The following is a 17,357-nucleotide window of genomic DNA, read 5'->3' on the forward strand; positions in this document are numbered from 1 at the left end:
TTCCTTCAAACTTGTCAGCTAAGACTTATTTTTAGGAGTACCTCACAGTGGAAAACTGTAAACTGGACATTTTAAGTATATAGAGAAGCTGAATAAATCATGACTTTGTTTTTCAGTCCCCAGATGGCAAGCAGTGCTCTCTTAAAGCATACTGGTTAGCAGCTGTAGACTAAGCTTTTCTGGCAGTTGTTCTGATCGCAGGTAAGAATGACACAGATTGGAACTTATGCAAAAGCCACGAGTTTATTAAAAATCACATAGCAAAACAGCATCTGGTGAACGGACAGAAGGTGCTTTGCATACCTATCAGTTGGGAATCCCTAAACAAGACAACCAGCCAGGGAGGGACCACATGGCAAAACTGATCCTTAATACAACTTAAAGTTGGTATCATAAAGGGTCATTTGTGGGCCACACACAAAGGTTTCACTTTAGATACTGCTGTTATAACGAGTAAAAAGTCGGAATTGTTTTATTTAATTGAATTCTGAAAAAGTTAAAAACTGCAGTAAAGGAGTTTGAAAACTTCTCAAGTTAATCAGTTCAATCACTCGAAAAGTGGTGGCGACTGAACAGCCAGCTTCCTCTTAATTCCTCATCCTCACACTCCATACAAACTATTTCACTGGTTCTACCTGGAAAATTTTTTCCAACTTAGAAAAACTGTGAACGTATTTTTCTCTTTTAATAAAGCTGTCTCACTGAGAAAGTATACCAATGGCAGCTTCTAATTTCTATGGACACGGGAACGCAGATGTAAGGAGTTACACAGCTTCCCAACAGCCTGCCTGCCTTGTAGGACTCTCCTTGGTCACCCTGACAATTACACAAGGTATTTCCTTCTACAATAGGGAAACATATCCTGATTCCAGGCCAACCACTATACATATACAGATGAGAAGTTGCACTTTTCGGATGGTGCAGCACCTTGCAAGATCACTGCCGCCAGATTTTCCCATCCCCTTTGTTTTAGCTTCCCATCACGTCTCTCCTGCAGGCTGGAAATCAAGTGGGGTCACAGTCCGTTATTATGAGACGGTCGTAGAGCACCCAACAGGAATGCTACCGACCCTGACCGGCTCCTTGATGTTATTTTCTGCTGTTAATAACTGCCATACACCGAGGCCCTACTGGAAGAGGAGGTCAGGGACGACACACATCCCACGAACAGCTGCAGAGGGACCCTGGCCGAGGAAAAATTGCTTTCCTTGCCGTACAGTTGCTTCGAAATTTCTGTTCAAAAGCAAGCGAGGGACAGATAATGCCTTTCTGCGGGTCCTCTCCCCCACGCGAGCGGGAATTTGAGGGCAAACGCTGACTACAAAGCGAAGCCGCTGACGGCACTGGGGGGGGGGGCCGGTCCCGACCCGGCGGCCGCGGGGGCACGTCCGCCCCCCTCCACACCCCGGGGACCGAGCGGGGCGGCTCCCCCGGGGCTCCCCGCCGCGCCGCGGGTCCCTCCCTCCGGCCCTGACGGAGAGGCTGGGGACAAACAGACCCGCCTCCGGGTGCCGTTTCGAGCCGAGCCGTGCCGTGCCGTGCCGTGCCGGGGGAAGGGGCGTGCAGGGGGTGTGGGGAGGGGGCACCGCCGTGCGGCTACATCAGCCCCCGCCTGCCCAGCGCCGGGGCTTGCTGCTGAGCCGCCCAACGGCCCCCAGGCGGCGGCGGCGGCGGCAGCGGCGGCGGCGGCGACTGGGGGACGCTGAGGAGGAGCCGCCTGCGCGGCCCAGCGGCGGCGGCGGGCGGGCCGGACACACCGACCGAGCAGCCGCGGCCCGCGGCGGGGAGGGGAGACCGGCAGCCCAGCCCGCACCGGCAGCGCCATGGCCACCAAGGTGAGCAGCCCCCGGCGCGGATCGGGGGGTCGTGAGGCGGCGCCGGGGCGCCCCCTGCGCCGAGCCCCCGGGCGCCGAGCAGGCCCCGCGGAGGGGCTCGGCGGGCGGCAGCCCCTCGCGGCGGCGGCGGCGGGCGGGAGGGAGGCCCCGCGCGGGACGGGCTGCGTTTCGGGGGTCGGGGGAGCCAGTCCCCTCCCCGGGGCCTGCCCCTCGCCGCCGGCCGCGGCAGGGAGGGAGGGAGGGAAGGAAGGAGGAGGGGGCTGCCCGCTCCCGCCGCGCCGCGCTCGGGCCTCGCCGCCGCTGCCCGGCCCCTCCGAGCGGCGCGGAGGGGCTCGGCGGGGCAGCGCCGACTCCGGGGCAGGGGAAAGTTGTTTTCTGCTTTTGGTTCTGCCCCACCGTCTCCCCTCCTCGTCCAGCCGCCCGCCGGCTCGCCCGGAGCGACCGTAAGGCCGAAAAGCCGGCGGAGGCCGAGGGCTGGCTGCTCCTGCAGCCCGGGCGTCCCTGCCCCGCTTCCACCGCGCCCGGCGAATCGGCGCTGGCCGGCAGACCGCGGCGGTGGCGGGGGAAGGCCTGGGCCGCCGGCGGGCCCTGCCTCCCGGGCCCGGGACGGGGTGTCCCGGCTGCCTCACGCCCCCCGGCCGCCCCGTCGCGTCAGGGCAGCTGATGGCAGACCCCCTGGAGTGGCATCCAGGGGATAGGTGTGCTGGGTCTCTCGTGGGAGCCTGCGGTCCGTAGTGTGCGACCTGTTAATAGTAGGGTCTGATATTACCAAAAAAAAAAAGCAGGAAGTGAAATTATTTTGTTCAGTTCTTCAACAGTATCTGCTATTTAATGCAACGGTTAAAATTAGCCCATCCTATCTGAAAGTGGTCTCTTTCTAAATTAACAATATTTATTTACTATATTGGTTGATGAAAGCATCTCTGCTTGCGTAGGTGTGAGTTAACATCCACCAGTAAATGTCATCTGTAAGTTGTCAAAAGAGCGCAGCAGGCTTTTTTGGTATTTGAGGTAATACTTTGAGTCACCTGATTCCATGAACTTGGCCAGCAGTTTAAAAACTTCCTTTTACTGAGGCGGTTCTCATAGAGTGCACTATTTGTGTTGTGCTTCTCAGCACTGGAGAAATTCTGCATCTTGAATGTGTCAAATTTAATGTATAAGTAGCTGTCTCTGTAGCCATATAAGTTGATGGGTAGTCATGTTTTAGTAAACTTTTTCAGAAGCAGGGAGAAGTTGGTTTTAGGCTTCAAAATCAGCTAGGCAGTTAAAGAAGTATTAATGTAGTGAAATTTATGTTCTGTTGAGGTTTTAGAATATTGTTGATGGACTTGGTTTTAATATTGGTCGTTTCCACTGATTTGTGGGATGTGCGTATGATTAATATGTAATCAACCTAACTATTGCAGGTAGCAAGAAAAAGAAAACTACTTCTGCCTACGCATATGCTACATAATACACAGTATGCTAAGCAGATACTGTACTAAAACAGTTCACTGTTTCTTTCCTCACTTTGAGGCGCAGTATGCTCATGGGATCCTGCATTCTGTGCCAAACACATGAAGCCATTTTATTCATGCATTTGGAAACTTTCACTTTGCTTTTCTTGAAATAATTTTTTCAAGTCATTATGGCCTCAGACTGAAGGGTGTATAATTTCTAACTTCCTAACCAGGACTGGCTTGAAATCAGGTGCTCCAATTTTTTTCATTCCACACATTGCAAGTTATGGTAATTTACTTTAACTTGAAGGTTAAAATTGGGAAGTGATAGCCAGTAAGGACTTGATATTTTATTGTTGTTACTTTGATATGCTAGTAACTGAGAGCAATACTGAAGAGAAGCTTACTTTATTTTCTGGGAGCTTTACCCAGGAGGGAGGTTGCTCTCTGCAAATTGCCCTGGTTTGGATTTTGTTAAACTTGTGCAAATGTCAGCTATAATAAAGGATACTTTTTTTTTTTAACAGTCTAAGGGAGTAACTGGCTCAAAAAACAGTTTTTAGGAGCTCAGCCAGCTAACCAATCACCATTTCACTTGGAAAGTAAATTTTGTTTTTTAAATTGTAAACAAACTTCTTGCTTTCTGCTTGCATTCCTTCCCAAATAGCCTATTTTTAAAAGAAATATGCAAAGTGTATTTGTATTGTATGTGAAAATGTTAACAAAACTAAACTATAATTAGTCATCTGGAGTGTGAATTTCTCAAACTTTAATGGTGGCACATCCTATATAGCTAGTAGGGGCGACTGACAGTCAGGCGTAGCCTGCACTGCACGGGCTATTAGCGCTTCCTGAATTAATTCCTGTTTAAACTGGAATATACTTTCCAAAGAGGGCTGGGGGAAAATTTGGTCTTGATTTGAATGCTTTCAGTGATGGAAAATCCAGTCTGTCTTTTTTTCTTTTTTTTTTTTTTTAAACCATCAATTCTCCCGCTGTTGATGCTTCTTTATTTTGAATCTAAATTTGCGCAGCTTCTGTTTCCAGTTTTATACTTTTGTCTAGAAGATTTACTACAAGATTTGCTTGTATCAAAGTGTTAGGTTTCCCTTGGGGTGGGGGAGAAATAGGGATTTCTTCCACAGCTGGCTTGTAAAAAAAACCTTGGGCAGTTTTCTTGCCTCCCACTTTGATAAACCACAGCAATCAAGTTCCTAGAGTTTTCCAGTATGAAGATGTGGTCTACAGTCGTGTAATGTGCTGGCTTTTCTCTGTACCATTCAAACTCAGCGGATTTCTGACTGAAATAATAAAAGCTTTTAGGGGAAAGGACTACTATTTTCATGCAGAAAGGCCTTTACCGATGCCTTCCTAGCATATTTGTTAACTGGCGACTTCGTAGGGAGTCCTCTGTTGAAATGAGTCATGGGTGGCTGTAGGCCCTGTCTGATGCTGTGAGCTGAGCTAGCAGTCACCATTGCTCCTTCTCCTTCCTTGTTCCTCATCCTGTGCTGCCTGTACGTCCCAGGATGTGACTCCAACACTTGTCAGGCCTGCCTTTGAGCTACTGTAAGTTGCTGAAATAGCAAAAGATTAACTGAATGGAAACAGTGGGGCCATTTTCCTCAGTTCTAGGGAGCTACAGTAGCTGAAAGTTTGCTCAGAGCTGATGCAAAAGGTTGGGTGGAGTGGCAAAGTGGGGAGGGGGAGACTTTCATGGTGAAGGGTGGAACTATAAATGGGAAATGGAGGATCTGAGACTTCTGGTGGCAGTGCTTTGGTTGGCTAGATCCTTACTGTAACTTGACAGTAGATTTTGTGATTCCCTAAAGGGTTGCTCAAGGTCACATGCTCTAAAAACTGAAGCAAGTGAAAAAACAATCAAAACAAAACAAAAGGATTGTTTAAGAGATGCTAACTTCCAAAGTTTTACAGTAATTTAACTGAACCTGACTTCAGAAGTAGACAATTTCATATCCATGTTTAAGAACTGATGCATTAAGCTAGATATTTTATTTTGGATGCTTTCTTCAGAAACAAAGTTGAGCTTACTGATTCCTTATTCTTAACTGCATTACAAAAGAAGGCAAAAAGTGCCTAAGCCTAAAAGAATAAAACTTAAAAAAATTTTCAAAACTCAGTCACAAAGAAAATGCAATATTGTAAATGTGTTTCTGTGATAGTTGCTTGCAAAAGCTGCAGATGAGATTCTCATTCTTCTGTTTGTTCCTTCGTGACTTCTTTGGCCTTTCCTCTTCTTTCCCCATTAGAGTTTGCCAAGTCCCAGCTTTACTCCTGCCCTTTCTTTTGTTTTTGAATTTCATTGAATAGGGAGAGCTAGAAATGTCAGGAAGTGATATGCTGGCTTTTAAATAACATGCTCCCTACCTCAGTGTATTTTTAGTGTTATTTATTATTTTAAAATGTAGGCAAGTCCTTTTTTTAAAAAGGCTGATGTTTTGCCATTTGTGAAATCCTAATTTCAGAAGGAGGTGATGATATTAAGAGATGTTGATAGGTTACATGCACGCTGGTCGTCAAGACAGTTCTTCTGGAATCTGTGCTGCTAATGTGCAGTGGGGGTTTTAATTTAAAAGTTGAAGTTGGAACTAGAGCTGATTAACTCGTGAGTTACAGGAGTAATGCTGTTGAAGTTGGTGACATTACTTTCACAAGCTAGGTATTTCACAAGGCAGGTATTGATAAGCTTCATCAGGTTAGGCCCCTCTTAGTGTCAATAGCAACAAACTTTTCTTTGTAACTTTAGGGGCACCTGTAACCCACCATTATGTTCTTGGTTGTTCAATGGTTTGTCTACTTTAAGAACTCATTTACCTGGTTCTGTTTGTAGGACTGGGCCCTTTTTTGTGGGAAGAAGTCCCTTGAGCTGAAAGCTTAGACTGAATATTATATTCTTAAAAGAAGTTATAGCTTAGCTTAGCAATAGTTCTACAATACGGAAATGTTGTTCAAGGCTTTCTTTGTCCATCTGATCATGTTGGATTATCTCGTGAATGTCACTAACCAGGTATAGTTGAATTTAGCATGGTTCTTGTGGTGAGGGAAGATTATGATTTATATATGAAAACTTCACGTAGGGAAAAATAACAACACATTAGACTTCAAATAAAGATTATTGTTCTTAAGTGTGTATCCTTCCTTTCATCTTTCTTTGCGGGAGCCTTACACTACTAAGAGCAATAGAGAATCAAAAATAAGTCTCACATTTTCCTTTGTACCATCATGAAGCTGTTTGTATGTTTGCATTATGAATCAGGCAGAAACAATTCTTTGTTCTGATTTGCAGCTGGGAAGTGAAGCATCCCTCTGTGCTAAACCCTCCAAAATACCCAAACTTTGCATTCTGCAAGTCTGCCTTCTGAATTGTCCTAACCTTGAAAGTAGACTTTTCTAGGAAATCAAATGTTAAGAGAACATTCAGTTAATGAATCTTAATATATCTGTGAGTTGGGATGAACTTCTACTATGCAAATCACTTCATAATCCATTCAGTGTGTTCCACTATTTAAATTCAGCAAAGCAAGCTGTATACAAAGAATGAGATCATGGTTGATTTATATGTGTAGGATGTGATGGAACAAAACTAATTAGGTAAGGTTTTAATTTTGCTTTTATGGCCTTATTGTACAAAATGTTGTTTGTTTTTTTTAAGCTATAATTAAGTAGATGTGAAAATATTTCCTGGGACTTTTTGGATTATTTTGGTTTGGCGTTTTTGTTTTTAAGGGGCAACGAGATGACTAGAGAAGGTGAAAATGTTTGGTAATGGAAATTTACTACAGATTCCTGACCTATTGATGGAGTGAGATGTTAGGATGAGCACAAGAACTGATACAGTCTTATGAAGATACAGATTTTCTCTTTTGTCTTTGTCTGACCTGATGATCTTTTAAAAGTTCAGTGATAAGTGGGTTATGTTACATTGCAGCAATTACTAGTGCAGGGCTTCTCATTTCTGTGCTGGGAAGCTGGAGAGCTGATGAGAATCTATATGATGCTATGCTTGGATAATGATTCCTCTGACTCAGTTTTTCAAAGTTATTTTAAGCACCTAGGCATTGAGTCATCAGAGACTCATTACCAGAGGTCATCATTTAAAAACATGATTACAGTAGCTAATGAGAAGCAAGTCTGGTATCAGATGTCGTAAGCTTCATCTGGTCTATAGATTCAGCAATTCAGGTTTTCACTCTGGTAGAATCTTTCCATGTATTGGTATTATTTCGGCAAGAAGTCTTTGCGGTTAACTGTAGCTTTGTGAAAAAGTTTATTTTATTCCATTCTTTCAAGGTTTTCCTCTGTGAATTGTCGTCGTCTTCTAGAACCTCTCTGATTTTCAGGTCTTGAAAGAGCTCCTGAGATATTGAATATCCACACATTCTTCTGTTTTTTTATAAAACTCCTTATTTGATTAGGACATCTGGCAAATTTCAGAGTTTACAGAGATTAAAAAAGAGAAAAATGATAGGAGAACTTTGCTGTTTTAAATATATGGGTTCCCACCTGTATTAAATTTACAAGCAATTGCAACATTGATGGTGTTGGAAATAGTCTTGCAAAATGTTACAAAAGCAGGTAATAGAGACTGTAAAATAGTGGGAGTGACTTGTTTCAACCAGCACTGCAGTAGGACAGATCAACATTTAGATATCTGGAAATAGTTAAAGTAACTAACTGTTGTAGTGTTCAGCATTTAAAGCCAAACCTCTTATATTTCAAAGCATGTTTCACAATTACAAGGTCATTCAAATTCACTTTAAACTTCTCTGAGGGGGCAAAAATCAAAGCTTGTGCTTTCACTTTCTTTTGTTGTATTCCTGCTTTCTCAGGGATTTATGATTGGAAAGGAGCTTCCCAAGTAAATACAAAGTTAAAAACCCAAAGCAATCTTGTAGTAGTCCAATAAGCAAAATTTAAGTGCTACTGAAAAGAAAAAATATATGCATATTGCTTACTGGAAGATTTAATTTAAGTTCTGAGCCTTATTGTTTCTTCCAAAGTAGTCTTTCTCTTTGAGCTTCATATGGGTAAGAAACCTCTGTTTAAAAAAAAAAAAAAAAAAAAGGCACTCGGGACCAGAATAATTTAATTTTGACAGATGGTCTTCTGTGAGACCCACAGTAAGAGGAGAAGGGCTCGAGGGACAACTCTTCTTGTAGCGACCTCCCTTTATGCCGGCTGATCTAGCTGTTGTGTAGTTGCGAAGGGACGTTCAGGACATGGTATGGTATGAAGGGCATGTGAGCCATCCTGGGTGCTGCTAATAAGAGGGTGCGTACTCATAGTAAGTGTGCTGGGTGAAGTCAAACCAGCGACTCTGTGCGTGTGAACAATTTTTTTTTGTCTGTACAAACTCTAATTTTCTCCTATGTTTTAGAGCAGCTCTTCCCCTGGGCCCTGCCCCTTAAAGGAAGCCACTATACAGGAGGGGTTTCCAATGTGCAAAATAGGTGGCTGGAAGGAGGAGGAGGTGGTAGGAAGGTAGGCTGTGCAGCTTGAGGGAGGTCCCTTGGGAATCCAAGCAAAACAGCTGCTTCTGGGGACGGGCAGCCATGCCTGACCTGGGGTTTCTGCAAGTGGGACTTGCCCAGGTGAAATCATTCAGTCCCATTCTTGTAAAAAGTGGGACTGGGGTACAACTGGTTGACAAGTGTTTTCTTATGACTTATCCTTGTGTTACTGACTTCTGCTCTGAGTTGCCATCTGTTCCTCCTTGGCAAGGGAACTGTTGTGCTTTTATTTTGTGTATTCATATGGTATCTCTGTTTATACACAGTAGGTTTTGGACTTGCTTTGCTTTTCCCAGCCTTCTGAGACTGCAGTTCTCCATGTTCAGAGAAAAAATAAGTTGTCCTCTTGATTCTAGTTGAATTCAAGCAAAGTGTTTTGTTTTCCTGGCTGATACAACAAAATGGCTAATTTTCAAGAACAACTATAAAAATTCTCTTAGGATAGCTTTAAACTGGTTCCCTCTTCTGTATGAGGACTTTTTTTTCTTTGTCATGATTATATGTGCAGTTTTCAAAAGAAAGACAATTGATATAAGGCTATTACATCTATTGTTCCTGCTAGTTCTGATTTAAATCCTGGGATTCCCTGGAGAGCCTATACAATTCATCTTTGTGCAGCAGTAAGGCCATGACTGGTGAGGTGGTTCATCTTGTCCTACAACTTCATCAGAGCTGAGAATTAAGCTTAAATGTTTTATATCCTCTACTGCATTAATTCTTTTGGGGGGTTAAGATTTAATTCAGTAATTGAATATTGCAATACCATACAATAATATAATGTAATTAGTGCTTACCTAGTTACAGCACAGTTCTTTCAGCAGTACTGTAATTTTCTCCCTTAATAGCCCTGTATTTGTCTTCTGAAAATGGTTGCTTATGGAATACACAATTAAGCATCTTCCTTGTTGCAAATAACTAGACCATATTCTTCGAAGTTTGTATATGGTTTTTGAATTGTAATTTTTATATCAACAGCTCTGTCGCATTCTGTCAAGCTGCCAAATTTTCTGGTAATTTGTAAGGAAGCAGAAGTTCAAACTTTCTTCTCTGACTTCTTTGATGCTTTCTGTCACTGTAAAGGTTGCTGGTACAAGAAAAGTTTGCGTGGTGTCCAGTTTAAAACATTTCCTAGATAATGGAAGATGGAGATTTGTAAAGGAGAAACTTTAAATGTTGTATGACTTGGTCCAGTTCTGTCATTCATTCTCTCTCTCTGCCCCCCCCCCCCCCCCCCCCCCCCGTCTCTCCTCTCTCTCAAAAATGCTTCTGTCCAGGCAGAACTTTTTTTTTTAACATAAAGTGGGATAGGGCATTACTGCTAGTGTGCACACTGCGTTAAACTGCAGGTGACTAATGTCCAGTTCAAGTGCTGGGTGTTCTCTGGCCAGGTTTAATGACTGAGCTTTGCTTATTTGAGCTGCTGTTTAACATGCCCAGTTTGTAACTTTACAGGGTCTTGTACTTTTCTACACTGTCAACACAAAAGCCTAAAATAGCTGTAGGTTTGGGTACATTAGAACCCATAAAACTTTGCCCACCTCTAGAGTAAAGAAGCTTCATATGATATAAGGGTAATACATTTATGTTGGTATAATAGTTTCCTCACTTGTCTTCATAAAATAAAACATAGAAATAGTTCGGTTATTGGGCTGTCATAAAGTGGTGTTTCTAAAAAGGATTAAGAGATCCCAAAACATTTAATGTTGGTTACTCAAGTAACAGAGAATTTAGCAGAATTCAGTGTTGAGGATCTGTTCTGCTGCATTTTAGATTCCTTCCCAGCTGTCTTCAGTTAGCATGCTATTGAGCACTTGTTTTCCTACTAATATTACCAGTGTTTGGGACTTCAATGTGGTACAACTATTCCATTCTGTATTTTACAGGTCAAGTTTTATTTCAAGTAGCATCATTTTAACATGCAGGTAGTTTGCTTCGCTAGTTCTGCATTTGCTTCTAGACTGGCCTGTACAGCTGGTACGTTGAAATGCACAACCTGTAATAGTGTGGTGAGTCTGAAAAGGCTTGAAGTTCATTAGAGAACTTTAGCTGAAACTTTGTGCCTCTCCAATTATTGGGATAATTAGTGCTTTTTCTAATCTCCACTCTCATAGAGGCAGTACTATTGTGTGACTACAAGCTGTCTTAATGAGTAGGTCACAATGTGGCAATTTTTCTGGTGAATGCTGCAGGCTTTTTCTGAAACCTTTACCTCTTACTGGCTCTGTTCTTTGGGGACAGGACTGTGAGGGTACAGTAGTGATTGCCCTAAAGTTTCAGGCAAACATCAGAGGACTTGGCATGGCAGACTTCTGAAACACACAGTTAAATATTGGTTCAGCAAACAGTTGCAAGCGTTGCAGTTTGATTTCACAGACACAGTAATGATTAATCTAGGCAGAGATTTTAATCGTGCTTGAGATAAATGCATCCTGCCTAACATCCGTAAATACAAACTCATGCTGTACTTGCTGCAGTTGTATGTCCTGGTCTAACTGGAATTAATCTTCTCAAATTAGAAATTGTTTAGTCCCCAGTCTATTTGGGGACCTGGAATAGGTTGGTATTCAGAAAGGAAAATATGGGGAACTCTGAGCACTTGGAGCAGCGCAGTCAGTTGATTCTGAAAAAGGTCTTCTCGTATATCATTGGAGCTCCTCACTCATGGTTAAAAGTTTTGCAGTACATTGTTAATAACTGATAACTGGTTTGTAAGTAATGTTTGAAACAAGAAAAAAATTTCAGGTGCTTAACCCAACTGAAAGCTCAGATGTGATTCACAGGAATATCTGAGTCAGTATTTGGAAACATCTCTAAATCATGTGGGCGTCTAGCATGTATTTCTGCAACTGAATTTCCCTTGCTTCTGTATTGCTTGGGTGCATGGGGATTCTGTTATTTGGTTTGACAGTGCCCCATAAATAAGTCTGTATGAACACCACAAAAGGTAACCAAGCACCTCTTTTAATAGTGCATGATGGTTCTTTTCAAAGTATTAGAATTTGAATGCTGCTTTTTAAAACTACTGAGCTGCTTATAGGTAATCCACAGACTTTAAAATTCTTAAGCACTGTTGTAAACCTGGAAAATATTGCAGTTTCCCTTTGCTTTTCTCATGCTCTGTGGCAGTGGTTATCTACCCACCTGATTTGTACCTGCATGGAAAGAAGCTATAATTTGTTTTAATACCTTAAGATTTTAAGATCTGTTACGTTCTAACACTTTTAAGAGATCTTAGCCTTCCAACCATTTTAGTCCTCATAGTTCATCACTAACTTTTAGTCTTAGATGCTTGAGCTGAACAAGGGGCCTCCCAATGTGTAGGAATTCACTTGAATGCAAGTTCTCTAGTGTGTGTGCTGCCTGTAATGCTGGCCAGGAGCGCATTTCAGTGGGTTTTGTGGTGTGCTGATGTTTGCTTATAGGTAGACAGCTATAAAGAAGCTCATGTTCTGTAAATCAAAAAAGGTATGTAACCAAAAATGAGCTGGGCTAGCCTGAACAGAGTTCAGGTCTTCTTGCCTGACCAAAAGCTGATTTTCAGCAGGACAGTGAAGTCCTGTGTGGTAGATCTGAAGAGCTAATCTGTCCTCACTGAGGAAAGCCTGAGTTGCTGAAAAGGCTAGTAAGTCATTGTGTTTATTACTAGAGAAAACATTTCCAAGTCTCTTTAACACTTGAAAACTTGCCTAGTCACTTCTTTCTTAAACAAAATCATACAGAAATGGTTTCAAGGTAAGCTTATTACACCTTTATTATAATTCTATAAGTGCCAGTGGTTTAAGCCCACGTGTTGGTGGGAATAGAGTATTTCATACTGTCCCTTTACCCTATAAACACTTCAAACTTTGTGTTTTGTGCTTTTTGGAAACTCTTCATGCTTTGTTAACCATTTTCTTGCAATATGAGGTAGGCCTTTTAATCCAGTGTGAATACTTAATTAAATACCTGCCTGAAGTATTATAGGCGCATGCAGCTTCTGAGGCTGAAGAGGAGCTCCCTGTTCTGTGTCTCCTCTGTCTGCAAGCATGTTTTATTAGCAGGGAGAAATGATGCAAGTCCTTGTTTCTTACCTTTTTATCTGTATTTAATTTGCTTCTAAGGTACTTATAGTCAGTGGTGTTGACTTCAAATGACTAGCTGCAGGCTACTGAACTTATTTTAGAATTGAAAAATTGCTCAGAAGAAAGTGAGCCAGCAGGTCAAGAGACATGTTTTTAATCTGAATTTGTAGAGTAATGTGAGGATCTAGCAGTTACGGCTGGTGAGGGAACTTGGAGTAATGATACCTGAATATTGTTACCTCTCTTAGTCCAGAAGTAGAGTTCTTGACTGAATTTAGTTTCACTTTTTGGATGAGTTTGTTTTAATTCTGATGATGCTGAAAGCAAAAAACAATTGCGTTAGAAAAGAAATGTAATTCTAAAGGGAGGTTTTTATTAAACAAGTGAATTTTAATTTTTACTTATTGTTTAATAAAATCATAGTATAAAATCAATTTGAAGGGATGGTTCAGTTTCTTCAGGCTAGTAAGTTTTTATGTAGGCAGATGTTGTTGAGCACATACACAAGAGTGACGCATAGCAGTATACAAGCAATATGCATTTTTTCCATTTGCTCTGTATTAGTTAAGATAAGCATTGGGGTCTTCTTTGTAATACATCTTTATCACTTTAACTGTCAGTTTCTAGAATAATGTATAATCTCTCAAATTCCTAAGGTAAGGCTTCTGTAGGAGTCTGAGAAGACAGTGTCCTTAGTGTCCTCTTATGTTTCCCGTCTTCAGTTTTTTGTTTGCTTCTTGTCTCTTAGGAATGCCTGTGAGAGGAACATGTGCAGAGATTTCTTTAATGTAGGCAGGACAGAAGGCACCTGCCTTTCCAGGCTGAGACGCATAGGCACTTGAAGAGCCGCTTGGTATTTCTGCATAGACTATCCAAATGTACACTTTGCCTAGCGGTCTGATACAGTTGTGACAGAGGGACTGAAATGAAGTGGAATTTTTTGTCAAATCGTAGCCCCAGTTGTTGCACCTGCTGCAGTGAAAATCTTTTCAGTCTTGGGGTACTTACTGGCTTTTGGATGAGCTTGGGTTTCAGCGTAAAGGGTGGGGGAAAGGTTAAATTTATCTAAATGATGGCCACTGTTGGAAGAAAGGTAGTGTCCTCAGTGCTCTGAGGTGGGGGGCTCCTGCCTATGTTTCTGAAACAGTTTTCTTACTGTTATTCTGAGCTTTTTGGACACCAGTTGTTTTAAACTTCTCACAGTACCCTTGGTAATATCCACAGTGGGATTTAGCATATGTTTTGAGAGTTTTTTCGAAGATGCATTGATTAAAACATGGCGACTTAAGTAGTCTGTGAATAGTGAAATGAAACAATGGTTAAACTGTCATTTAGAGCTTTGCCTCCCCTATGTGGTTTCTGTAGCTTCACTGATGCAATAAAGACAGCTAGGGCTTTAATGCTGACTCTTCAGCTGATAACAAGTCAGATGTCTTGCAGTTGTTCTAAGCAGTAAACTACCTCAAAAACAATATTAGACAGTAATCACAGGGCAAATTGCTGTGAAAGATCAAACAGCACAGAACAGAAAACTCAAAAATAATCTCAGGGTAATTGCCTTTTGTTTGCAGAGTATTGCCACTTTTTTAGATTAAATGCTTCATTTTGACCCATTCTTTTGGATGTAATCAAAAGATACTGCCAATTTCTGAACTCATTTATTTGCAGCTAGTTTTTTTGTCTTTATTCTTTTCTTTCTGCTTCCTCAATTTCTCTAATCCTGGGATCCCAACCTGTATCCTAGGTATGCTTTTTCTATTTTGTTCTCTTAGAACTGCACTTTAGAATGAATATTTTATTTCTAAAAACAGTATTGGTGGGAAAAGCAATTCTGAAAAAAAAAAACCCCAACCCCAAAACACCCCCAAAAAACCCAACCAAAAAACCTCTCCCCAAAAATGTAACCAAACAACAAAAAAACCCCAACCAAACCCACATACAAAAAAGTTGTAGTAGAGAATGAATAAAACAAAGTCTGGGAAGACAGAAATGCATTTTACTGTTTTGTGCTTCCAGGTGTGATCAACATATTGCTTATCATTGTTTCACAAGCAGCTGGTTTCAAAGGCTTACGCTTACTAGACATATTGAAGAATATTTGTACTAACTGATGCAGTTTTTGTAGCAAATCTTTCTGAAACTTATTCGTAATAGAAATGTTACTGGAGTTGTTTGAGGTGACCAAAAGCCCTTTGTTGTTCATTCCAGCTAAAAGCTTAAGCTGCTGTCCTAGAAGAAAAGTTCAAGTCTGCTTACTGTCAAGGCTATTAAAAAATTAAGGACTTGACTTGTGAAGAAGAGTCCTAGATCAAAAAAAAAATTATGGTTTCTATGTCTCTAGTGGGATGCAGGTTTCTTTGAAAAGATTTATCTGCCCCATTTACTTTCCAAAACAGAAATATGGAATTTGATCCTCTTTCTGTGAATCTGGGAACTGCTGCCACCAACAATAGGACAGGAAACTGGAGGCAAAGCATGAACCTGAAAGGTGTTGCCATCCTTGCTGCTGTGATACATACAGCAGTTGCCTTTCTGAGACAATGGCACCAAGCAAATTAGATCTGTGAATTCCTGTCCCTTGAAAAGAGCACTGCTGGAGGGCTGAAGCACTGAACTCCTGAAGTGCTAACTACTAAAAGGCAGGCGTGCATTTATTATGGGAATTTCATGCTATGAACCTTTTATGGACATTTCCTTTGTACTATCTGCCACTGCCAGCTGTCCAAGAGAAGCTGAACTTTAACACATGGCTGAAACAGATGAATCTGTGGCATAACACAAGCGCTCTTTCTAATACAGCGAAGTCCTGTCCGTAGGGAAAGCATTTTCAAGGGTGTGTCCAGTTTTTGAGTGGCTTCTACAATTTTCGTGCTATAAAGCATACTTTCATTGTAATACAGAAGTTCTGCATCAGGAAGTCCAGCGCTACAAAAACATTTTGCTTCAGAAGTGTGAACTTAAACAAAAAACAGTAATCACTCTGTGGGTTGTTAATTGTTCTTATCAAAGATATTTAGACAGAGAAGCTATTATGAAAGCTGCTGTGAGCACAACTGAGGTACATTAGCTGTTAGTCTGTGTGCTCATGGCTAGTGAGGAATGCACAGTGGTTTTGGTTGTCCTCCTTCTCCATGGAAGAGCTAGCCTGCTGCAGGTGAACTGTAATGTGGGCAAGTGAGTGCATGCGCACATCAGGATTGTCGGACTTGGGGGTAAGTTTCTTTTTCCACCTGAGCCTGGCATCTCTTGAGTGAAGCATCTTGGAAAAGGCAGAAAGATTCTTCTTCTGAGAAATAGGTGCTTCTGTTGCTTTATCACCTCTTTCAAGATTCTGGGGGAAATACAGAAGAACGAGTCCATTAGGATGTCTGCAGCGATCTTGGATACTCTTCTAGTAATTTAGTGTAGTGGTAATGCAATCCTTCATTGGAATTTTATTTTAATGACTTTTGCTAGCCAACTTCCTTCCCACTTAATTTATGCTAAGAGTCTTGACACACTGACAGTTACAGTTGCATAGTCTTATGTCTGCTTGCAGAAATAAGTTGGCAAATGATCTTGGTTATTTTTTTCTCTTGGTTTTTAATATTTTGAGAAGAGGGGGTAGGTACTCAACTCAGACAGAAGTGTAAGTAATGGAGAAAAGCTAAGGCTCATCTAGGTCTGCAGAGGAGTAATACTTTCACTAGTCTAAGTGCTGCTGTTCAATGTGAAGAATCTCATGTGTTTTAATATGCTTAGGCACCATTACCATTATCATTCTAAAAAGATAGTAATAATGATTGATTGCAATGCCTAGAATTTCTAGAAGTTGAGAGGCTTCACACTGTAATAAGTCAGTAAATCTGTAAATGGGGAAACTGCAGTCCAGGTGTGTAACTACAGCAGACAGAACCAGCTCCAAAAAATGCTGATGTAACACTGAGAATTACTGTTTTCCTTTCTATTTTCTTCTCCTTATTAGAATCTAATTGTCTATAGCCATACTGCTGAAAAGTTCATTTTCCTTTTATAAGGATGAATTCTTACTGGTTTCCCTCTGTTCTCAACTCGTAGAGAAAACTGCCTTCTCCCTCTCATTCCAGAGGAACTGTCATATATGCCAGAGCTGCAGAGATGCTGGGGATCAGAGAGCCCTTTCCTCCTTGGCATGTGATTGTGTCAGGGTTCTGCTTAATCAGTGCTGGCCTTTTCTCATGCGAGGGACCATGAGATGAACATCAGGATGTGTTACAAACTCCCAGTAGAGGTGTGGGAAGCTCTGCTGCCACCTGAGCAAAGGGAGGCAGTAGGTATACACTGCAACGACCAGGTCTGCTTTCTGGTCAATGAAATCTGTTTAAGCTTTTGGGTTAGCAGTCCTTTTTCTCAAAGGATCTGACAAAGCAACTTCAGAATCCAGAACCAGTTGTATCTTAGGGGGGGTGGATGTGGGAGATGGGGGGGGAATAAGTGCAGTCAGTGTAAGAAACTAATTTTCTTATAGCT

The 17,357-nt window shown here is 41.8% G+C and overlaps 1 protein-coding gene across 1 annotated transcript in view; it reads left to right on the top strand.

The window, feature by feature from the left end:
* The first annotated feature begins 1,566 nt into the window (after positions 1-1,566).
* Positions 1,567-17,357, top strand: part of SNX9 (sorting nexin 9) — a 64,819-nt gene continuing 49,028 nt past the window's right edge. The window contains exon 1 of the mRNA XM_030021947.2: positions 1,567-1,835. Coding sequence (XP_029877807.1) covers positions 1,824-1,835 — 12 coding nt within the window. The 5' untranslated portion in view covers positions 1,567-1,823. The remainder of the gene's footprint in view (positions 1,836-17,357) is intronic.

This window comes from Aquila chrysaetos, chromosome 8, assembly GCF_900496995.4.
Source record: "Aquila chrysaetos chrysaetos chromosome 8, bAquChr1.4, whole genome shotgun sequence".
NCBI classification, from domain to species: Eukaryota; Metazoa; Chordata; class Aves; order Accipitriformes; family Accipitridae; genus Aquila; species Aquila chrysaetos.